This window comes from Embiotoca jacksoni, unplaced genomic scaffold, assembly GCF_022577435.1.
Source record: "Embiotoca jacksoni isolate LCO1_2020_lvr unplaced genomic scaffold, fEmbJac1.0.p SCAF_21, whole genome shotgun sequence".
NCBI lineage: Eukaryota > Metazoa > Chordata > Actinopteri > Embiotocidae > Embiotoca > Embiotoca jacksoni.
Window position 1 is genome coordinate 9,232,946 of NW_027185352.1, and position 23,630 is coordinate 9,256,575.

General features: G+C 38.6%; 3 protein-coding genes across 5 annotated transcripts; 1 reads left to right on the forward strand and 2 right to left on the reverse strand.

Annotated features, from left to right (window-relative positions):
* Positions 1 to 332: 332 nt before the first annotated feature.
* Positions 333 to 5,867, reverse strand: LOC138202615 (ras-related protein Rab-19-like). The gene is made up of 4 exons (XM_069156794.1): positions 4,832 to 5,867; positions 2,575 to 2,758; positions 1,765 to 1,868; positions 333 to 1,683 (listed from the first exon to the last, which is right to left on the reverse strand). The coding sequence occupies exons 1-4, from the start codon at positions 5,024 to 5,026 to the stop codon at positions 1,492 to 1,494; spliced, it is 675 nt and encodes a 224-aa protein (XP_069012895.1). The 5' UTR covers positions 5,027 to 5,867; the 3' UTR covers positions 333 to 1,491.
* A 1,042-nt stretch (positions 5,868 to 6,909) lies between these two features.
* LOC138202617 (tetraspanin-8-like) lies at positions 6,910 to 12,995 on the forward strand. Of its 3 annotated transcripts, none has more exons than XM_069156797.1 (9): positions 6,910 to 7,116; positions 7,816 to 7,881; positions 8,372 to 8,485; positions 8,602 to 8,676; positions 8,838 to 8,933; positions 10,063 to 10,149; positions 11,053 to 11,112; positions 11,304 to 11,387; positions 11,559 to 12,995. In XM_069156797.1, the coding sequence occupies exons 1-9, from the start codon at positions 7,036 to 7,038 to the stop codon at positions 11,661 to 11,663; spliced, it is 768 nt and encodes a 255-aa protein (XP_069012898.1). In that variant the 5' UTR covers positions 6,910 to 7,035; the 3' UTR covers positions 11,664 to 12,995. The 3 variants fall into 3 exon arrangements, with proteins under 3 accessions (XP_069012898.1, XP_069012900.1, XP_069012897.1); XM_069156796.1 differs by having other exon boundaries at positions 6,911 to 7,116; positions 8,835 to 8,933; XM_069156799.1 differs by lacking the exon at positions 7,816 to 7,881 and having other exon boundaries at positions 8,835 to 8,933.
* A 734-nt stretch (positions 12,996 to 13,729) lies between these two features.
* On the reverse strand, positions 13,730 to 22,019 carry LOC138202616 (tetraspanin-8-like). The gene is made up of 9 exons (XM_069156795.1): positions 21,869 to 22,019; positions 18,586 to 18,651; positions 17,967 to 18,083; positions 17,781 to 17,855; positions 17,584 to 17,679; positions 16,959 to 17,051; positions 16,109 to 16,180; positions 15,402 to 15,485; positions 13,730 to 14,771 (listed from the first exon to the last, which is right to left on the reverse strand). Exons 1-9 carry the CDS (start codon positions 21,926 to 21,928, stop codon positions 14,637 to 14,639), a joined length of 798 nt encoding a protein of 265 aa, XP_069012896.1. The 5' UTR covers positions 21,929 to 22,019; the 3' UTR covers positions 13,730 to 14,636.
* Positions 22,020 to 23,630: the final 1,611 nt, after the last annotated feature.

Here is a 23,630-nt window from a genome sequence, read left to right on the forward strand (position 1 = left end):
AAGACAGATGAGGTCCTGGATGTGAGCCCAGTCAGCTCAGCTCAGAGGAAGTAATCTTGGCAAAGTTCAGCCTGAAGGCTGACTTGACTTTTTCCGTCTCCTGGCTTGCATGTAAACTGAGTTAATTGTTTCTTAGTGCAACCCCATATGTTTTAAATCACCTCGGTCTTTACTGTGTAAGCAGTTATAGATTGTGTGTAACAGCACAGTGCCATCTAATGTTCGCATGGAAGTAGTTGTGTCACAGGATGATATAAGGAAGCTTTTCTTCCAGTGCTCACATGAATGAGTGGAAAAAAATCAACATCCATATGGTCCACAGAACACTGAAAGGTTTTAATTATATGTTTATTGTGTAAATCGTGTTATGACATTAATTCACAGTCAGCCTCTCTCTACCAGGGAGCTGTGGGGGATGTTGGACTGACAGCACTCTCCCACCATCACCCCAACCAATTAGGAAATATATGTAAGAAGCGTGCTTCCACTACACTTCAAGGTACTTGTAGAAATAAGCCACAGTGCATTAACATTTTAACATTTTAAAGACACTTAATTCGTCCCATATCTGTTCGTGACACCTTCATCCAATGCTTCTAGAGATCACTTGTTTTTTACAGCAAGTCAGATTTTATCTTCATCCTGTGAACCGATAAGAAACTGACAAACCAGTTAGAGAGGACATCCAAAGCCATTTATGACAACATACGACATCATGAAGCATGGAACTGTCACAGGTGAAAGGCAAATAGAAAAGTAAAATTCACAGTGTTTTGGCTTGTAGCAGGTTCTCCGGCACATTTTCATCCAGAGTGCAGCAGCAGAGGTTTAAGGCTCGTCACAGAGGCACCACAAGAGGTCACTTGGGTGAAATACTCAGAGTCTTATATTTAAAATCTAATAAACTTTTCCTAGTTTTTCAAAAGTTTTATTGACAGAGGGAAATAAGACACTATCTTTGTCTTATTTACTGCATTTGTTGTGTTAGGGATAGCAGAGTTGAGGCCAATATACATGTTGAGAATGATTAGATTACAAACAATTCTTTAAAAATCAGAATTAGATTAGCTTTGTTCGTGCAAACGTAAAAACTAAGAAGAGCAACACCTCTACAGCATCTTTAGAAAATAGGACATTGACTGGGGGATTAAAACACACCTACTATAGTTAATTTATTTGACGTTAGTTTACTATAACTTTTCCAAAACACTGATCACACCCATCATCAGTGTCTCTGATTCCCTTACAGGTCAGCTCTGCTCTCAGGTCAGGTGAAGTCACACAAAAGTACACTGAATTGATTTTTTCAATACTTTAAATAATTTCATAAACTTAAATCAAAGATTCTGAGTTCTTGAGGTCTTTTTCTGGCCCTAATCCACATTCATGCATTTCTTTTCCAGCATTCATGATAATAAAAGTGTCCTTCATCCTCTTCCTCTTCCACAGTCAGCTCTTAATTTCCAGCCGCCTTTCGCCATCCCTGTACTATCAGCAACACGTCTTCTTCTCCTCTGGTGGTGTGTAGGCGACTGCGGTGCCGTTGACTGGTCGAGAGTTGTTTCGGAGGAGAACTCGAGGTGTGCTGCTGCTCTCCAAGTCCCCCTGCGGGACGTTGAGGCCGTTACGAGCCAGCAGCTCTTTGGCCATCATCATGAAGGCTTCCTCCACATTCTGACTCTCCTGGACAGATAAGAAGCTTTAGATAACAAATTTAACTCATTTCCTCTGTGTGTTTTTTTCATGTGCGAGTACCCTCATTACCTTTGCAGATGTTTCTAGAGCAGCTAGTATTCCTCTCTCCTTTGCCAGAGTGCAGGCTTCCTCAAACTGAACCTGACGTTCCTCCTCCAGGTCACATTTGTTACCTAGAAGGAGACAATCTGGGAGCTTTGAGGTGTTTGCACAATACCTTAAGTTATGTTAACACTGTTATTAATGCGCCCAATTTAGATTCTAAGGCCAAAATGCTCAAGTGTACCTAGACCTACAGTATTACAAATAGTGCTGCAAGCATACGTTTTAAAGTGTAATGTGTTGTGTTGCAAAGAAATTAATCCAGTGAGGTGAAAGTTTATATTTCAAGCTTGTTGACATTGAAAATATATCCATTTATTTTCAATGTCATTATAACCAAGTCCAAAACATTTGCCACCCAACCACTGCAGCAATTAGTGTTTTATTGCTTTGTTGAGTTGGGTGCAATGCCCTACATTTTCCAAACAGTACCTTTGAAGAAAGTACCATAGTTGAGTATTGTTACCATACCAGGGGTAAAACAGTATTATTGCCAAACCAAGTGGGAAAAGAGCTTTGCTGAGCTGGTTAAAAATCTAGACTTGTTGGGAGTTTCCTACGCAGGTACCATTCCTGCTTTCAGTGCCCTGTGTGATTCTAGGTTTATTTAATTTGCAGATAGCAGAAAGATCTTAACTTTTAAAGGAGATGCTAAATCACTTAGCAGGTGTTGTTATTGCAGGACATTTCACAATGTTCTCAAATGTTTCTGTTATTTTGTCCACCCCATACACACTATACAGCAATCAGTATGTTAACAGTCCCATTCACACTCACCTATGAGAACCAGCACCACATTGGCTGCTCCGTACAGCTCCACCTCCTTGATCCAGTGGGTCACTGAGTCAAAGGTCGAGTGCCGTGTGATGTCATAGGCAATCATGGCGCCGTGAGCGCTGCGGTAGTAGCTCTGGGTGATCGTACGAAACCTCTCCTGACCTGCCGTGTCCCACACCTGCATCTGCTCCACACAGACGGACAATAAATCAGCTCTAACATACATTAATTAGAAACCCCTGTGGCTGTATGAGGCTACCAGGATAAAGTATTAGATCTGAAATTAAATTGTGTTTTCCCGCACAGGATCAAATCCTGCTCACAATGCTCTGTATGATGCCTCAAAAATAGGCATTCGGGCTCTAACATGCACATTAACTCCTATAAAAAGGCAACATATGGCTGATGTGCAAATAAACAACAAATAGGCATTGAAACACACATATACACTCACACACTCACATACACACACAGTTGAAACAGTGTTTCAGAACAGATCCCTTTGGTCTCCTTCAGCATGATTCTCCCTGAAGATCGAACAGACCACGCTCGCGTAGTAACAGCTGTCATAGCAACCAACTAAGACTCACCAGCCCAGTCTATTTGTTTTCAGAGCTTTTGTTAACGGTTTGAACCATGTCTAATTTTGCTGTATGGGTAACCTTAAAAAACAGATCAGAAAAATGTTTCAACATCTGAGTAATGAAATTAGAGGTCACGTCTTTACATTTCTGAATATAAACCTGTAAACACATAATGATGACTGGACTACAGCCTTTTAAAAAGACTGACATTGCTTTTTCCTGCCTAATGAATACTGTATGTACAAAATTAATAAGGCAGTAAATTTAGTGCTCTTTTATTAAGTCTTTTTTTTTTCCTTACAGTAGTTTCCAAATGCATGCCTGCTGCCTTGATTCATAAAGCTGTTATTTAACTTGTAGGCTATACAGTTTATGAAACCTTCTGCATTGATGGTTCACATGTTGCAGTATCAGCAGTGATTTTAACAGCAGAAGAGGAACTGATTAATTCATTTTAAATAGTGACCAAAGCTGAAAAGACTTTCCCCTTCTACGCAGTTTTAGGGAAAACAGAACAACTGTTTTTGATAATTATTTTGATGTCACAGTGAAGTGGACCTTCGACCTTTTGGTTATAAAATACTATTACTGCATAATTTTATCATATTAAAAATTGACATAAAATGTTGTCTTAACTAGCATATAAATTCTTGAGTTATGGCCACAAATGTGTTTGTGACAACAGTGCTGTACTGCAGTGTCTGTGTCTACCCACTGAACAAAATAAAAGCCAATATTTTTCTGAGTAAATAGGTATTCTTTAATCCAAAACTGTTTTCAGAGCTATAGTATGCAGAACCTCTCACAAACCACTAAAACAATTATATCCTTTTCTTGCTTAATGGTAGCACAGAGAAGTCAATACAAGATTATTTTTGCCCTCACAAAAGCTCGAACAGAGAAACCTGAACAGCAGGTTCTGCATGTGAGCCGCTGGTCCAACTTGTTTTGAACTGACACTGTGACCAAAGGACACCTCACTGGAGTCTTATTTACTCCCAAACCGAGAAAAACCGTCACATCCGAGTGTCTAGAAAAGAAACCCAGGAATTGTTCAATTTAGTCAAACAATAACTTTTAATTTCCATTTTTTTTCCTTCTACTTTTCATTTAGTGTTTTAGCAGAGGTCCTGCAAACATTCTGTTGTTGTCAGCACAAGCTGACTCTACAATATTATTATTATTTAGCACGGATGTCTGCAGAGTTCAAGACCGTTTTCATACCCCATCTGAAATAGCTATATCACAGTCATATAAGAAAATCCTTTTTAGTAGTCTCTAACAATATTTCTAATGATATAATTAATGGAATATATTTGACCCATTTAATCAACATAAAATGGATGGATGGATAAATTAACCTGTTTAGAATTAGATTTAATCACAGAGTTTCATTTAATATTTTGCCACAAATCAACACATGCATCTCTATGAATGAAACTCAAAAAAGGGAAACACACAAAACCACCCGCAAAAAGGACAATCCACTGTCAGAAGAGTTCTTAATCTACTTTCCATTGTGATTTCTTACACAGAAAAGCCTGTTGATACTTCTCTTAATGGGGTTTTGATATTCTCTTCCTCATGCTCTACATCCATATAATATGTTCTTCAGCATCCCTGTTTTTATGACCACTGCACATATTCTCAAACACACCACATGCTGAACCAACCTTCACTTTCCTCCCCTCGATATCCACAGTTCTTACAGTGAAATCCACCCCGATGGTGTTCTGCTGTTTCTCAGAGAAGAACCCTGACTTGAAATTCTGAACCACACAGGTTTTCCCCACGTTAGAGTCTCCGATGAGGATGATCTTGAACAGGAAATCAAAGGAGTCGTCATGTGCAGGTCCTGGTGTCTGCATGGTGGACAGTGTGTGTGTGTCTCTTTCTTTGGACGTGTGTGAATGGAGGAAACGATCTCTCCAGATCACCTGGAATGTTTGGCCTTTGAGGGCCGAGAGATGGTGGAGATCTTAATGGTTGAATAAAGGCTGAGTAATAAGACAGAAAAAGTTGCTCCAGATGCTTCTTCCAGTGAAATCCACAGTTGGTCAGTAGGGTAGATTTCCAGCAACAGAGTAGATTTTGTTAAATTAGAGCATGTGCAGCCTGTAAAACTAGTTTAGGGCTGCAAGAAAATTCGTCAAGATGTAAAATGGAGCTTTTCGGAGGTTAGAAAGCACAAGAGAATCTATTTGCCTCTAAAATTTCAACTATTTACAGTGGACACATTCAATAGCACAAGGTATCAACTGATTCTGTTTTCAGCTGCTAAAAACTGAAAGTATTTTCTTAGTATTTGTGCTTTCCCCCCGTCTTGAGTCCCCAGAAAGTTCAGTCTTTCCCTCCCCTCTTGTGCTCTTTCAGTGTGGACAAAACTGTTTCAGTTTTGCTTCTCCTTTCAGCTCCTTCTCAGGTGTTGACCCACTTTATGGCCCGCAGCAAAAGACAGCATGAATACACATCCCATCCTTTTTTCGTCCCCTTCCAGGTCAGGCTCTGCTTATGGAAAGAAAGAAAAAAAGGAACCTTGTCCAAAAAAGATGTTTGTCAGTGATCCCAGCTGCTGTCTAATCCACCTGCTGCTCTTTCACACACATGGCAGTATGTTTCGTCTACCTGACTTGCTCCTTCCCTTTATTTCTGTGTCCTTCCCTCATCAGTTTTTCCTGCTCTACAGGCTGATACTCTCCTGCTTCTCTCTCTCTCTTCACTGCACCTGTGGTAACAAAAGAAACCCGCCCTACCTGCTCTGGGTAAGTAGCCCAGCCCCATTACAGCTATTGGATCCTGGGAAATGCAGTCAGTTTGTCAGGAACTCACTGTCTTTAACCTCCACAAACACAATGCTACATTATTTTAACTGATTATATGTATTCAAGTACTGCTCTTATGTAGAAAGGTAATATATACATGTTTGACTTTTTAGTAGTTTCTCGTGGTGGCATTAAATGAATACCTGTATGTTCATGTAGACGATGAGTTATGGTTATAATTAGAACCTGTTTTTACACCCTAGAGTATTTTAAATTATGTATTTGTTCCGCTCTATTTGCATACTCAACACCTTATTCAAGCTATATTAAACCGTTGTGGCTGCACCACAATTGTAACTAATTATTTCAGATGTTTGTGCCACAGTGTGCAGACACGTTTAGGATCTTTTAAAGCTTTAGGATCTCAGCTAGAATCTAAAATCAAGTTCTGTCAATTTGAGTAATGCTTACAAACATAGCAGCAGAGAGAAGTTATGTACTGGCATGCACACAATAGCAAATGTGGATTATGACTCATCTGTAAGCAAATAACTGTGAAAACAAAGAGGGTGTCAGAGATTTTAAAAGGTGAAAGGCTCTGCTATAACTGTCACACAGATAGAAACTAATAGCTTGGCAGTGTCCCAGTTTACCTATGAGCTGTTTGAAATGAGGAAGTCATTCACAATGGTTTCATATTATTGGCTGTATGAAAGCAATGAGGTCACATCCTCTAGATTTTTATGCATATGTATTTTTTCAAACCTGAAAGAAAGTCATATTCTACTCTGAACAGGTTTACAGCTACAAAAACCGCATAACCCATCATATAATTATGGTTTAAAGCCTCTGAGAATGGTGAGGAATGTGCACAACCACTGCACCAGCCACTCTCGGGTAAATACTTGACATCACTGCCGTGCGTTAAATCCCTTAATTCCTACATTTTTGAATGCACCTGAAGGCAGCACCGTCCACTCATCCAGCTCATCAGTGACGTCCTGTGCGGATACAGTAGATAGATGCCCTTACTGCTACGGTCTCCAGATCCTCATCCCTCCTAGTTTCTCTATGTAAAAGGGCGTTTTAAAGCCTGGGAGAGCAGCAGCAGCAGCATGCAGCGGAGCGCAGTGGTCGTGGTGGCGGACAAAACGAGCCTGAAAAGGCCGTTTATTTTTGCAAATGCTGTGCATATGGTAGGTACATTTCCATGGGTTTGAATGCAATTAAAGCTCTGAGGCCTGTTTGATTTCTCTGTCATGCGATGAGAGGTTTTATTTGCTGCTGTTATTCGCACTCAGATCATCAATCAACCCAAACAAGATAATAGATTTATGTGTGTGCACGCTGCAGCGCCGCCCCTCCATTGAAATCACGTAGGTAGGCTACAATGTCTGCAGTATTTTATTTTTTGCCAGTATGTTTTAAGACAATGCACAAATGAGAAAGAAAATCTCTGCTGGCTTATTTAAAAGACGTCATTGGAATGGTTAAGTGTGCATTTATTAAGGATAACCATCATTTTTCTATCCCTCCTTATGCCTCCTCATCCACAGAAATATCTGTAATATTCTTATGATGCTGTTTACAGTGTGCTGTGTCTCTCTGCTGTGAGTCACATGCAGCACGGGCCTTTGTGTATTGGCTGTGATATCACTCTGTACTGTTCAGTAATCCTGCAAAGCGTGTCACTTTAATGAACCACAGCTCCTTTAAGTAGTGACATCTTTGAGTTCACATATTCAAAACATTTGATACATTTCCTTCTGCAAAATAAAATTTACAGAGACACTGATATTATGAACCTAAAATATTTGTGTCATTTAACGTCTGTAGCCTTAAACACTTCATCCTTGTGTTGTTTTAACAAATGTTTATGTTCCTCTCTCCAAAAGGCGCTGTGTTTCTTCATGTTGACAATGACAGTAGCTTGGCACAGGGAGCTCTTACAAACCGGCAAAGTAAGACCGACTTGTGATGTTTGTTTCACTGGATGAAAATAGTTGCAGACGCAGATCATATTTAGTGGAGGCAGAAATAACTCCTGTCTTTGTCAGTCTTCAAAGGAGTCAACTGTTAATGCATGGGTTGACTTTGTCCTCCGTCAGTTTTGCCTTTCTTTTTTAATATTGTATATATTGTGTATCTCTGTTAGAGCTGTTTTCAATCGCTGATATGTAGGGAAGCTTGTTGAAGTATCCTCGGGCAAGAGTGAATTATCTTCGCATGCTAGGCCTACCGTCCTGTAGCCGGCCCTGACCTTTGACCTTTTGTAGCTCGGCAGCACATCCTTGACAACAAAATCAAATTAATGTGAAGCATAAGTGAACAATTCAGGTCAGGTGAATTGTACTTCTTCCGCACATCAAATGAGCTTTTTTATTACATACATCAAAAACAAGTAATTGACAGAGCGTATCCTTCTAACAGCAGTGCGATTTTTCTCTTCAGATGGTGTCCAGTGTTTCTGTAGTGATCATGTACGTCATAGAGATTGGCTGCCTGCTGCTCTCGGTGCTCGGCGTGTTCGGAGCCTGCACAGGAAAGAGATGGTGTTTGATTCTGGTAAAAACAACAACAAAAAATACCTCCCCCATGTGCTTGAGTTACTACTGTGTGTGTATTATTGTATCTCTGCAGGTATCATAAGAACATACTTTCTTTTGTGTGTGTGTGTGCAGTATGCAGCTGGGATGGCGGCAGCCAGTCAAACAATAATCGTCAGAACGGCACTAAGTTACCAAGATGTTTATGAGGTACGCTACTTTCACAAGTGAATTTGTTTTGTTTTTTAACAATATTTATTTTAATCCTTTCTTTAGCCTACAACATCAGCAAACACTATTAAAAAGCTTTTACCTCAGTATGTCTGGATATATAAATGAACAGACTTTAATGGGATTTCTCTCCCCAGAAGCGTGTGGTCCGTGAGGAGTCGAAGTTGTTGTCCATGATGCCACTCAGTGGAACAAACAAAGCCAACAAGACGCTGCTTTATAGTATTCAAAAAGAAGTAAGCAGCTGATTTTTTTTTTTCAGCTTGTTGTTCATTGGTTTCTAGTTTGATAATAATACATCCCCTTTTTCTTTAAAGGCCAATGCACATAGATGTAAAATTAATAAATTATTATTTCATAATAATTTGACTTTTAGAAAATTACTCAAGGCCAGATTACAACACCATTGACATCTGTTTATATTCATCTTGGATCTTTTAGTTAAGACATCATTACTTGGCACAAACTATAGTGCGTGCTGATAGTCAAACAGATTTCGAATGTCTGACATTGTGAAGGCAAAAGTGTGACATGAAAAAAACTTCATATGAAATGAATTTTTGTTCCGTTATATTTCAATTTGGGGGTTTAGCATGCCCCTTGTTGTGGAACTACAGTTCCCATAATGCTTTGGACATACAAGCAGGAAGTGTATTGTAACATTCAAGAGTGTTCCCACTCAGTATTAACTTCCCACTTCTTGTTTGTCACCAGCATTGGGTGATAAGCATCTTCACACAAGCAAGCCACTAACATCCACTCTATTAACTTGTTCTGTGTTCACCACGCAGTGAAGAATTCCCACCACACTGCTTCTAACCAAGGGGGATATTTGGGCTTTTTTTTTTTTTTTTGGCAACCTCAATCAGTAACATGTTGGCTCCCATACTTTGCCGTATTCTGGGAGTTTGCGGTCTAACCCCAAAGAAAAAAAGAATAAAAGGAAACCCAAAGCTGGTGCCAGAAGAAACAGGCGCTCAGTCTGCTCAACACATTCGACAAGATGAAAGCTAAAACCCCAAAAGAACACACACTCACACACACTCAGTTGGTAATCAAACCTGAGTAAAGGCACACCTGCAGTATATGTAGTCTTTGAGGCGTGGCTAGACGAGCAGGTGTGTCTTATCTTAAAGAAGTATTCCTTTGCTGTGGAGGAGTCGTTTTCACATTCAGCCATCAGACTGAAAGATCAGGAGTTTTAAGTCAAATGTGAGGAATGATGCAAGAAATAAGTGCTCCAGCTTGTGTTGATGAAACTTGAAAGGATATTACAGCTTTCATGAAATGATCTAAATAAATGTTGCTTGCTGTGTGATATATTGTATAATAGACTTACTTTTTACTTGTGTTTGTCATCTCCAGTTTGAATGCTGTGGTCTCATTGAAGGCTACAAAGACTGGGGCTCCACCATCCCTACATCCTGTAACTGTCAGTATCCAGGAAAATGTGTGAGTGTCTCCCCTCATTAAAAACACATTGTCTATCAGCATTCAAAACACTTTAGATTTCTATTTAATTTACCGAGATTTTATTTTCATTGTTTCAGCCATTTTTGCTTTAAATTATTAATATTTTAATCAGACAAGTTTATTTTGTATTTTATTGCCATAGCAGCTGTTGATCATCCCGGGGTCCACAATTTGATGAAATGCCCACATTAAAAATAATACAAGGTCCAAATACAAAATGTGAAAATGATTAACAAACTGATCTTAGTCAAACAGAATCAATACTAGAAGGCCAACAATATCAATAGATGGTTCAAATTACAGCATATGATATACACGAAATAAAAGAGAGAGTGTACACAGACAAGCGATAACTAATTATTACAACAACGCAACTTCATTTAAATACACAACTACTGTAAAGACTAAATGAAAACATGTATGTTTAGTTTGAATCTAATACTGTCTACAAAAGCCCTGCTAGTCTTAGTTTGAGGGATAACCAGTTGCACCGTACTGAGGAAGAAATGTGTGTTTGACTAGAGTACTGCAACACAGATGAAAAACGTGCAGCTACTCTGAAAAATACAGTTTTTCACATGAAAACAGATAGATTGAAATGTAATCTGGCTTCACCTGAGAGCCTTGAAGGTCTGTTACACCTTTCAACACTTCTGGTACCATTTTAAAACAAAGAAGAAGCAACACGAAGCTGAGCTGCGAGGTAACTCTGCAGTGTTTAGCGTTCTTTCTGCAGATCACGACAACAACGTTGTAGTCATATGTTATGTGTTTGGTGATGGCCAAAACAATGAAAATATGTAAAGTGAGCCCATACTTTATGATTTATTTGAGGTTGTCGTTTTGTCATATTACGAAAAGGTATTTTGTTCTCTTCAACAGATTCGACTACGGGGCAGCGCCACGCTTGGAGCTCCGAAGAACCAGTATGTTTATCAAGAGGTAAACGAATTCTAATAGTGTTTCTCATTGGATTATTTCACATAGTGAAGCAGTGCTGCTCGCTGGAGTTTTTAAAAAAAAACTGTTTTACAATACAATATAGAAAGAGGAAGTCTAAATGAACTGTAACCTGATCAGTTCCTTCTGTCGTACTTCTTTAAACCTTTATGGACCTGCACTTTTATTCACAGCCTTGCCTACCAATTTATGTTTCCGAACTGAAGCTTGCATTCTCGCTGGCGATGGCTATACAGTTTGGAAGTGGAGTGTTTTGGGTATGTGGTTTTCTTTTTATGCATTTAAATGTTTGGTAAGACTTTACCCAGCTATTCATTTTAAATAGCTTTATTATGCTTGACAAATTCAAAGCAGCATTAATATCTGGTGCTTTAGCAGTAAGTATGTTGAATTATCTGTCTTGATCTAACCTCTGCTTCCCTCTGCAGGTTGTTTTACTTGTTATGAGCATCAAGCTGATGGGCCAGATAAAAAGGAAACAGGAGTTCATGGCTCTTCTCCAGTCTAACAGATATGTACCTGGTGCTTTCTAGTCACCCTAGTATGTTTTAATACACATTACGACATACTATTAAGCATACCTGGTTTGCATTTGCACATAATGCTGTATACCATAACCTGGCTACTTTGTGCTAGAGCAATATATGTTATGATTTTTCTACATGTTTATGCATGTAAGTGATGTTTAAAAGTAATCTACATGCATAGATCAATTTCTGATTACTCTTTTTTGCCTTATTGCTATAAAAAAAAAAAAAAAAACGAAGAAGCAATTTAATGAATTTAACCAATCTTTAATAATCATCACATTTTCATTTGTTTTCTTTGCGTAGCTGGAGCCACAATTTATTATTTAGATAAAGCGTTTTATTGTTTGGCTTATATTCTAAACGGAATTATTTCCATTGCCATCACACCTGGAGACATCAATGAGCCCTTGTAGTGATAGATATTAATACAGTTGCATCTATTTTACTTAAAACTTGCACACACACACACACACACATATAAATCCTGATTTTTTTCTTTTTAGTAGGGGGCAAATGAACATTTAATTTCAAAATAGAACAAAAATAAAGGTTCTTTAATTATTTTTTTTTTTACGTACCATGTATTTAACTCTATGTCCTAAGCACACATTGAATTTTCAGCATTAGAGAAACCAATAATCTTTGAAAGAATTATAATATTAATAACCTTTATGTAACACCTTTCTTAAACAGTGTTTACAAAGAAATATAATCATTTATTTATCAATGTATTTTCTTGGGTAAATAATCAGGTTAGACAAAGGAATGAGTCACATCTCTCATTGGGACACAGGAATGTCTTGATGTCTTGATGCCTTGCTGCACACACTGTACATTTGAAATGTCATCACCTGTTTTTCTTCAAGCACATTGAAACAATCTGTGCTCGCATCCACCAGGAGGAGAGGGGATTCTGTTTCGTTGCGCACTCCGTAGACATGCAGTAAAATAAAATATTGATTTCAAGGTGTGGGGAAGTTTAGGCGAGGCCACTGCAGACAGGTTTGAGAGGCTCTTCTTATTTCTGCAGAGACTGTAATGTTCCAACTAATGCCACTCCCACTGGAGAAGCCTTCCTGCCACGTCACTTCTAGTCTGACTTGCTGCATGAGCTGCCTGCAGTGGAAAAGTCTCTTTGACTAATGCATTGTCAAATGAATTTCATCTGAAACAGCATATCCAGTGTCTACCTGTGCACTTTAACCATTAATGCCTAATATACAGTATGTTCTTCCAAAGTGTTGTGTTTTTATTTCTGTCATACACTGTTTTTATTTATTTATTTATGGGATATGTAATATTTTGTAAATAGCAGGAATAAAAATGTGATTCTTGTTTCTTGTCTGATTTTAATTTGAAGTTGCTTCTTAGAGCGTAGAAACTTTACATTCACTAAGTTGTGTCCCTGTGATGTCGTTCACAAGTCATGGTGGAATATAAAGGTAATATTAAGCCTTGCCGTGCCAGTACAACTTGTGCATTATGAAAGCATAACCCATGACCATTTTTAAAGGTGGCCATGCGCAACACAATCAATGAGGAGGCTGCTCTACATTTGTATGATAAAAATGGATGTTGCACCTGCTGTGCTTAATTTCTGTTGCATCAAATTTGTTGGAGTTGTGGTTGAGAATTTTTAGAACAGGTTCAATAACATCTGTGTTTTCTGACTCAATATTATACAACTTGTATTTGCTTTCTTTTAGTACTACTTCAGTAAATGTCCACAGTTTATCTTTACCACAGGAGGTACATTGCTTAAATTCTAGTGTTAAAGTGAACTGTACATGTACGAGTTTCTTCCATAGCTGCTCAGACTCTAAAGGCTACGTGGTCTGAGAAAATACCTTGACATGACAGAAGTAAGCTTGTAACCTAAAGGCTGGATGTTGTTTTCCCCGTATGATACAGATCATTTACATTTGATCAGTGAGACTGATGACAAGTAGCTCATTACTGTTTATTAGTCATTTTAATTAACATGTCCTCCTGATAATGTTACATGTAGACAAGTTTTGGCCCTGGTGTTAAAGTTTTGTGCATTTTAAACAACGTGTCATACCAATAAAGACAAAAAAAAAAAACGTTTTAATACACAAAATATCAACAGTAATTCTCAAAAACCCAGGAAACACACACACAATATAAACACAAAGTTGTTTTTCTTTCTTTTCTTAAACATATGAGGCCAGTTGAGTCACACAGTACACAGTTACACAGTGGCTCAACCTTCATGTACAGTCTCCTTTCACTTATGCAGTAGAAAAGGAGTGACAGCAAGGCTAACGAACAGATGCAGCTCGATTTCAATAGTTGCATCCCTATCGCTAATGATACAGTGCCATGAACAGAAATACCAGATCCTGAACACTAATGTTAGAAAGCATTACAAATGTAAAACAATTAACTGCAAATCTGGACAAAATGTAAAAAACTCAAAGTTTGCAAATAAATTGATTGAATAGAAAATAGAAAATGTAAAAGCTGCAAAACCACAGAATACAGAAGTTCTCATTAAAACTGCAGAATACCCCAAACCTAAATTATTGCTTTTTTTGGAAACCACATTATCTTTAACAATCCCTTTTTAATTATTCACTCTATTTGCATATCTAACCACAATTTTCTGCATGCTGACATCATGCAGGTGCTTCTGGGGAGAAAACACCACAAGAGAGTTCAATTTACACCCATCATCACTTATTTGATCCCCATTGAAGTGAGTGGTTGGAAATATGTGTGGTTGTCACAAAGTAAGGGGATTAACTCTTTCACAGTATGTGCCATCTCTGGCAGTAAAATAAATGTTCTTTCAAGGGTGTTAAAGAAAACCTACCCAAGATTCATGATACTGGATGTTCAAGCATCATAAATTCATGTCGGTGCTATTCCCAATGTTCCCAAAGTTATTCTGCTAAATATGCAAACAGTATGACCTTCGCCACAGTGAGCAGGAGCCCAAAAAAAAAAAAGTAATCAGGTGTCCTCTGGAGCTTCTGTGAGAGTGGTGTAGTTGCCTGCTTTTGCCTCTGAACTGTAAACCACTGCAGGGGTTTCCTGTTTCTGGTTCAGCTGGCACAAGACGACCACAGCCAACACGACTGACAACACCTGAAGGACAGTGAAACAGAGACGCTTCTTTACTTCCTAGTCTTCCTTTGTTGTTTTAATCTTGTGTGAAAACACTGTTTCAAACAAAGCTGTAATTTTACAAAGAGCCATAGGGGGGCAGGAAAGACAAAGCAAAAGAAGAGACAAGTATTAGCCTGAGAAACACAGAAGAGTAGCTCTTGGTTCCGAAGGTGACTGGCTGCAAAGTCTGGAATACAATAAGAGCCTGTTTACCACAATTTATATTATGAAATTTAGTCAATTTTGTGTAAATTACCGTTTACGTTTACATATTGATTTCAAATTAGTAATTTGAACACCCATTTTTAAGCTTCAGGTGCTCAGAAACAAATTGAAAATTGCCCACTTCCTGTGTTGTGATTACTTGGGAGGAAACTTTCAAATAAAACCAAAACTCTGGAAACTCTACTTCAGATGAGATTTTGTCAACAGCTGTGAATTACAGTCCATATAAGTCAAGTGACCTCATTAAAAGGAAAAAAAGAGCAAAATTAAAAATGACAATCATGGGGACCATTGGTGCATGTTGTGAAGGTTAGCATCAGAGTTGGAAATTTACAAGTGAAGTAGATTCAAGCTGGTGGGAAAAATCGCACAGATAGTACATACCCACAATAATGTGACTCCTAGCATCGTGCCCAAAAGGGTATCTACTAAAATCATATCATTCGCGATGACGGATGGAAGACATGGCTGAAACAGGAGAACAGATCAATCAATGAAAAACAAATCAATGAAAAACTTCTTTGTAGTTCCAACTATAAGAAAAGTTCAGGGAGACGGTGATAATGTTTTAAAAGCCGAAATGAAGACGAGAGTAGTTGAACTAGTGACTGAACTGATAATGAGTAACTGAATGATGCTTCATTTTATGCGATCAGAAACCAAATAGGTCAGAAAACCACCATTTGAAACGATTCAGTTCTCACTTGGTTTGCTGTTTAGGTCAGAATAAAATATTAAGAAGGAAATAGAAAAATGGCAAGAAAAATGACTTAAAATCTTTTTTTTTTTATTTATTTTTTAATCATGATGAATGTAAAGTCTGATATGCTCCATTCTCTTTGGGAACTATATTTGACAAGACAAACTCAGTATAATTAGTTCCACACTTTACAATAAATTCCTGATTTTATTTTGATATTCTTAATAGGTGTTCCTTAAAATTCAACAGGTGTACTGTTGTTTTATGTGCACACACTCAGTAGTGTATGTTTAAATGGAGACAAGCTCTTTCTTGCATCAATGAACACAGCAACAGTTTACCCATGTACCTGTACATGTATAAATTAGCATATTGATTAGAATGACTTTACCTTGCCGTAAATCATGATGGGCTCGTCACCCACCCTGTCCTTAAACAGGCTGCTGTGTCTGGGAGCAGCCACCTACAATACACAGACATGAATTATTTACTGAGTGACTAATGCAGTGTAACAGGTGCTAATAGAGTAGATAAGAATAAGATCAAAAGTTTTTAGGGTATTTTTTTTTTAACCTAAGAATTGAGACCAATCAGAAATTTTAACCCAATTCCCTTATAGTGCCACACGAAAGCCATAGGGATCTTAAAAAAATTCTCAATTAAGGGTAATGTGAATGAATGTCCAACATTTTAAGTCTATTAAGCAGAGTTTTTTTTAGACATTCCCTTTTAAATCTGAAATATAATCCTTGTAGTGCCTCTGGAAGAAAATCAGCGGATCCCCGTCGTCAAGAGCAGGGGTCTAGTGCTACTTGTTCTTAATTTAAAATAGATACAGGAAGTGTTGAGTTTGTATCAATGCAATTCAGGCTTCAAGTTGACCTGACTCAATCAATACACCTTAAATGTCAAATGACAACTCTGACCATTGCATTTGTTGTCATTGGCTCGCTTGTGTTACATATGCTTTACAGATGATTGCATCCTAAAGCATGTAAAAAATATAAATAAATTTAAAACGGACCAAGACAACTGTGAAGTCTTTAGTCTGGACTAAACCACAAAACTATAACCATGGCAGAAATGAATTCTAAAGGGGGATGAATTTTGATCTACATTGTTAAAAATGATCTGATCCACAATGATACACAGAATTCATGAATTCTAACAATAATACAAGACATAACTGAGTCCTGGTATCCAAGAGTTTAGTACAGAAATGGAGTAGCTTCCACACTCACACATAGATTAGTGGACTCTTCAGTACACAGGCAGGATTCTGGGATGTCGTAGTTCCACTCCACGTAGCCCTGATCCAGTCCACAACACTCCCACTGAGAAGCAGGTCATTAGACTACAAAGTCAGAACTTGTAACTAAAAAACAAATCCAGATCCCACCTCCTAACGATCAATCTGCCTTCTCTTCTGAGCAGCATTTGATTGGTGCTACTGCTTCTTGGCTTGGCTTGTGTTTTCAGGAAGATACAGCCCTGTCAAACTCTAGTCCATGTCTCTGTCATCAGCAGACTACATTCCTGAAATGCACTAGAATTTGAGTGTTTCCTCTGCTCTAAATTCAGCTGTCCTCCAAAAACATCAACGGTAAGGTGTTCATTTTATTAGTAGAGCGAGTGCTTCTGTATTTTGTGTTTCCTGTGTCTCAAAAATCAAGTTGACTTAAGTGTCTTTGTTTAGTTTTGCCTTTAGCCTGAAATGTTGTGTTGTTTTTTGTTTTTTTTATTGATTCATCACTCTCCAAAGCGCTTGGTAGCTGATCTTTCTGAGATTTCCCTGTTTAAAAATACACTTGAACTTGAGCATGACTTCCAGCACGCACACACACACACCCACACAAGGTTACCTACTTCTCTCTGGAAATAATTGAGGCCATCTATAAAAGTCTCACTAGCATTCGCCAGTGGCAACAGATCCAGGTATTGCTTCTTCACTTCTTTAGCCAACTACAAAAAAAAAAGATATATAGGTAATTTTTTAAGGCTTAATTGTGACTCAATGTGCACATACACAAAAAAAAAACATTTCACTGTCGACTTGGAGATACCTGTGGTCGCGAAGCATATCCTTGAATTTCACTCGCAAGCATGAACAGTGAGCTGAGAATCATTCCAACTACAAACTGGGACACAAACATACATACACAGATACAGGAATCAGATTTGTATCCATTATATTTTATTAAAATGAATATTAGTATACTAAAACAAAAATGTGTTTCTTCTTTTCCTACCACTATTAAAGCCCACTTCTTGTGTTTGCAGGCACCGAACGCACCAGTGATGGTCAAGAGCAGAATTATGATGGCAATACCGTACAAGACATGTAGGGTTGCGAGCATTTCCTGCGTCTGTGGGGCAAGCAAACAGAAGGTCAGTAGGCTGGGCGAACAGAGCGCAACCCGAGTTCAGCGCGCCATGCGAGAATGCATGCACACTGCGGAGACTTTTAACAGTCACCTAGTTATTAGTTAAAGGAACATGTCAGTGTTTTTGCACGTTTAAACTCCCAAATAAACAATGCGCAGTCTAGTTTGTATTTTTCTGATCTCTTTTAAATGCATGCTAAACAGTTTTTTTTTTTTATTTGAATGTATTTTGAAGGCAGCCACTGGTTCCTCTACCGTGCCAAAAACATTCAACAGACACGGGAAACTTGTTTACTCGTTTTGCCACAAACATGCTAACGGTTGCCTGGTAACATGGCTTACAAAATGGTTAAATGCTTAAGTGTGATGTACAAAATACTGGTAAAACACACACACACGCACACGCACACACACACACACACACCATGGCAGAAGACTGCAAATCTACCCCTCCTGATAAGATTGCTGTAACTGCATGTGTTACCTGGTCCTCTCTGTGTAAGTATCCATGGCTAAACAGAGCGAATCCCAGCAGCAGGAAGCTGATGATCTGCAACAGCAGCAACACACTTAATTATTCATTACCATCAGGTCAGCAAACAGCAAGTATTTTAATGATTTATCATGTAGACCAAAAAAATGACTTGTGAGATATAAATCTATTCATAACAAAAATGTGTAATCTTTATAAGTTGCAGGTTTTCTTTGTAATCAAGTTTTTTAATGACCTATCGGCAACCAAATTGTTGCATATTGCAGTTAAGCTTTTAGTAACTCTTTAGGGACAGTGAATTAAACACTGAAACACATTCTGCCTATGTAGCTTTTCAAGCTGAGGAGCAAATAAGGTCACAATTCCCGTCTAAAGCGTGTTGTCTGTTATTTTTGCAACTCTGCTTCCAACGACTCTCCCATCCACCCACCAGATGTCCTCAAACTTCTCCCCAGTGTTTCTGTCACCCGAGTCTCCACAGCCACGTGACCCCCCCGTGTCTCATTCCCCAATCCCCTCACTTGTTTCTTCCATAGACCTTTTTCGATGGCAGACATTTTGACAGTACAGGTGGGCTAATAACGGCTGCTTTACATTTAGGGGAGGTCCTCAATGGAACTGAGACATATCTAATTCCACCTGTGCTTTCACTGACAAGTTTAAATATCAGCCATATAAAAGGTCTATTCCCAATCAGCACACAGTAGCTATGCTGTATATACCGGCCATCTTTCCCAGGTCTTTTTCCAGATCGTCTCATCATTCATGTTCTGCATGTTGTTGCGTTCTTGCCATCTCAAATGCTGTTTTGTTCCACTACCAGCGCCTGCTTGCCTTCCTCTAAGCTTTTACTCAAACTACAACTACAGAGCTGTTGCTGCCTGTCTGGTGGTCTGCGTTTGGGTTCTCCTTCCTGCCGCCTCATACAAACTGGGACAGGAAAGATTAAAGAGCTGTCCCATTTGGATAGGCCTGGAAGCCTGGGCGCTGTAACTGTTTGGGCCCATGCATCAGCAGTTTATCTGGCATAAGAAGGGCAAGGTATATATGACAAAAGCATCCCAACAGTCAGGTATGGAGGGGGGTCTTTTATGTGATGTGGCTGTTTTTTCTGCAGATCCTTTGGCATATCAAGCCACATTGAAGAGGAAAAACTTGTTAATCACTGGACTTTCTAGCAAGACAAATGATCCTGCAAGTATACATCCAAATCAACCAAAGCTTGGTGCAGGAGTACTTCCTGTATTAAACTTGAGTGCCATCTCAGTCCCAGATTTGAATCTCACAGAAAACCTGTGCTGGGGTTTAAAGAAAGCTGAGGCAGCACAGAAACTCAAGAATATTAGTTAACTGGAACGTTTGCACCTCATGAACAGGCTTAAAATTCCTAAAGAGATGTGAGAAACTGTACCGGAAATGTCTGGCATCGCTCAAATGTTGGATATCACCGCTGCAACTTCCTGAGAAATCAATTCATTCATCTACATAGTCCACTGACAGATATACAAAGTTGTTGTTAATTCAATTTGTTTGTTCTCACTTCAACAGCTGACAATTATTTGTTTGTTCATTTAAATGAAACTTTCTAATTTGTGTTTACGGTTGAACCTAGTTACTTATTTGGCTATATTATAAACTGGCAGCAGGACATACATTGAGTCAACATCAAATATTTTTCTTAATCGATTATTTAATATGTTTTTAATTGATCCAGTGTTTTATTCTTTTTCAGTGTACTGGTAATCTAACAGATGGTTTCTGCTGACTTTGATAGTCAATTTATTCTGTTTGACCCTCCCCATGAGCTGTTACAGGCCAGTACCAGTGTCACAAAGTCTGTTCTGTTGTGAGCCTCGGGGCCAAATCAAGAGGAAGGCTATGTTGGTACACAGCCTCCATGGAGAGTCAAGTGCCATTTTGAATCCATAAATACTTAACAAGAGAAAGGCAACAGTCAGACTATCAGAAAACAAGTGGCAGTTAAAGCACACCAGGAGGGACACTGCTTGAACATGACAAACCACATTGCACAATAAACCACATGTTGCACAATCCAGTTCCCATAAATGAGAGAAGAGGGATGAGGGGAAACAGAAACTTCCCAGGTTTGATAAACCTGATAATTAAACTGAATTACATTGAATGATTGATCTTTGGTCGTGTTGTCTGTGCTAATGTGGCTTGCTTGAACCACATTCTCGAGGACACATTTGAACCACATGTTAGTCTGAAATGTCGACATTTAAATGGCTCAGGAGAAGTTCCAAAGATCACAAATAGTGCATCAGCACTGTTTTATTTTTTATTTTTACCAGAACATTTTCACCTTTCTGTCTTTTTACACAGCCATTCTCTCTTGATGAACAAATCTCCATTTTCTTAGTTTTTCTTTTATTCCAAGAAAAGAATCAATTTGGGGACATCACCTTTTTTTTTTTCATTTTCACAACAAACAATGAATCAATCAAGACAACAAACATTTATTTAGTGTTACAATTACACTGACTCATAATGCTGACTAATCAGCCAACACATTGTGTAACATCGTATTAGCATGTACTATAGTGTTAAATGTTAGAAGGGAGTTGTATTAGTTATTCTAAGGGCCTTTTGCTGCTCAACTGTTATTGTTTTTTTGTTATGTAAAACAACAACAAAAAAAAATTGGCTTATTTTTCCTGGTGAGATTACCACCACGTCCATCACCTGTCCTCTACGAAGTTCACTTTTTTTTCTCTGATGTGTTTATTCCAACACATTTAGAATTTCAAAGTTACTCTCAGAAGTTCCAATAGCAGTGCAACTGGAATACCTCAAAATATTGTAATCACATCTATTGAACAAGTCCCACTGAAAAGGATTGAAATGGGCTATATTAAATATCCAGCTGCATGAAGCTTTCACTCTTATTGTGTATAATAGAGTAATAAGTCAGGGATTCTTCGTGATAAAACTTCAGGCATTAAGAATATCTCTGTTCCCTGTGATCGCGTACACCACACAAGTCCAAGTTCTGCTTTTTATTTTTCTGTGGAAAAATGGCAATAACAATTACGCATACTACCCACCACAAAAGGCTTTTAAAATAACACCCAACCCACGTCACTGGTGGTGCCAAATACGAAACATTCACACGTTAACTCAGGGCACTCTGGGCAAACCCCGTTACCTATCTCAACACAATAAAATACGAACAATAATCTTCACATCTGCTCACTCACGTCGTTCAGCGGAATCGTTTGTAAAGGGCAGCAGAGACAGGAAACCCACTTACCGCGATCAAACTTATCACAACGATGTAGCTCCGCTTCAACCACACGTTCACTTTGCCCATGTTGTAAACAACTTTCTGTCAAAATAAATCCAAGTGCTGTTGACACACCGAGAACTGTGAGTTTAATGAAGAGAAGCTTGGTTGGGCTCGATGGGTGTAGACTAGACGGGATAAGCCCCGCTTGTCCTGTTGTGAAAGTCCCTCCCCAATCTGGAAAGAGGGGGGGTGGACGTGTGGCGCTGGGAAGGCATTTATAAAGAAGTCCACATTGTTGTTCTTTTTCTTCTTCTTTTTTTTTTTTTTTTTCTTACTTTAATGGTCCTTTTTCTAGTTTTGGGGTGTCTTGTTTGGAATCAACTGCTCAGTGAGGGGTTTACACTTATCTTTGTGACAGACTTTAGAGTTTAAAGTCTGTCATAAAGATAAGTATTGTTACGTTGTACAACGTATTTATTGACAGATTTACAGTATGACCCTGTTAACCAGTATTTGAAAAAGTATTCAGATCCTTTGCTTAAGTAAAATTACCATGCAGCAACGTAAAAATACTAGAGGTAAAAGTCACCCATTAAAATCCTACTTAAGTTAAAGTACAGAAGAATAAGGAACAAAATTCCATGAAATAATGAAGCGAAAGTTCTCATTTGGTTCCCCTGACTGATAACCTATATGAATATCTACGACATTAGTAGATTACTAATCCTGGAGTATCAGTGTGTTAACAGGATATTACTGTTGTATCTGCTGCAGGTGGAACTGGTTTGAACTACTTTACAGTTTGGAGAGAAAAAAAAAAATCACAAAGTGGCGGAGCTGTTAACAACTCAGACATCTGAAACATGACCCTGACCACACACTGCTGGTTGTAAGACATCAGAAGACAAACAAGTTGGAAACCATTAGTTTCAACTTGTTTGAAGCCTGTTTTATTATCCATTGTGTCAAATCTTAATCTGGAAAAAAAGTTAAATGAATATAGTGTCGCAGAAAGTAAAATGTTTTCCTCTGAAATGAAAAACTAAAGCAGTAAATACTTCGATAAATGTACAGAGTTACTTCCCACCACTGCTGTGCTGTGTGGGAGATTTGATCACAGGTGAGCTGCCATGAAAGGTGTCCACTTGGAGGAACCAGGGGTTAAGCCACCATTATACAATTAGTGGGCATCCCGCTCCACCATCTGGGACACCGCCACCCTCAAATAAACGTAGTAAAGAAAACATCATATCAGGTTGTCAGTAGTGCACGTGACTACATCACTGTAGTTATGACCATTTGACAGATTCATCGTTCGCTGGAGAGGAAATATTTGTGTGCACAACAAGACAAAAGAACAGCTCCTCATAAAGCCACAGTATAATGTAAAATCTGATTATTATTTTTGTACTGACAAAATTAGTATTTAGCATAAAGCGAGAGGAGTAAATTGTGGTCTAAAAACTTGACTTGATTCAGCTTTATAGATGTTTTTAGTGAGACAGATTTGAAAATGCTTAAGACACAGTGAAGTGGGCCCATGTGACCGCATGTGGCTCTGAGGGAATGTTTATGTTACTGCATGCAACACATTTTTTCTGGAGGGCAAAGCACACGTCCATAAAGACACGTATATGGCGCTTTCTTCGTGTCCCGTGCTTCCTTATGCTTCCCTCAACTTCACCAATGCAAATCGGGAAAATCTTTGGCATGCACTCACACATCTGTTTGACATGAAGACACAGAAGGATTCTGTGCCGCAGAGGATGTTGGTGGGCGGACTGAC

Excerpts from the sequence above, each read along its gene's own strand:
- LOC138202617 (XM_069156796.1), top strand. The coding sequence starts at position 7,036 with ATGCAGCGGAGCGCAGTGGTCGTGGTGGCGGACAAAACGAGCCTGAAA. Across the intron at positions 7,882-8,371 it reads AGCTCTTACAAACCGGCAAA|ATGGTGTCCAGTGTTTCTGT; the intron begins GTAAGACCGACT and ends TTTTCTCTTCAG. Across the intron at positions 11,113-11,303 it reads ACCAGTATGTTTATCAAGAG|CCTTGCCTACCAATTTATGT; the intron begins GTAAACGAATTC and ends TTTTATTCACAG.
- LOC138202616 (XM_069156795.1), bottom strand. The coding sequence starts at position 21,928 with ATGGGCAAAGTGAACGTGTGGTTGAAGCGGAGCTACATCGTTGTGATA. Across the intron at positions 17,680-17,780 it reads GATATGCTTCGCGACCACAG|TTGGCTAAAGAAGTGAAGAA; the intron begins GTATCTCCAAGT and ends TTTTTTTTGTAG. Across the intron at positions 17,052-17,583 it reads TCAATTATTTCCAGAGAGAA|TGGGAGTGTTGTGGACTGGA; the intron begins GTAGGTAACCTT and ends CCTGCTTCTCAG.
- LOC138202615 (XM_069156794.1), bottom strand. The coding sequence starts at position 5,026 with ATGCAGACACCAGGACCTGCACATGACGACTCCTTTGATTTCCTGTTC. Across the intron at positions 1,869-2,574 it reads TGTGGTGCTGGTTCTCATAG|GTAACAAATGTGACCTGGAG; the intron begins GTGAGTGTGAAT and ends GTCTCCTTCTAG. Across the intron at positions 1,684-1,764 it reads CTCTAGAAACATCTGCAAAG|GAGAGTCAGAATGTGGAGGA; the intron begins GTAATGAGGGTA and ends TTATCTGTCCAG.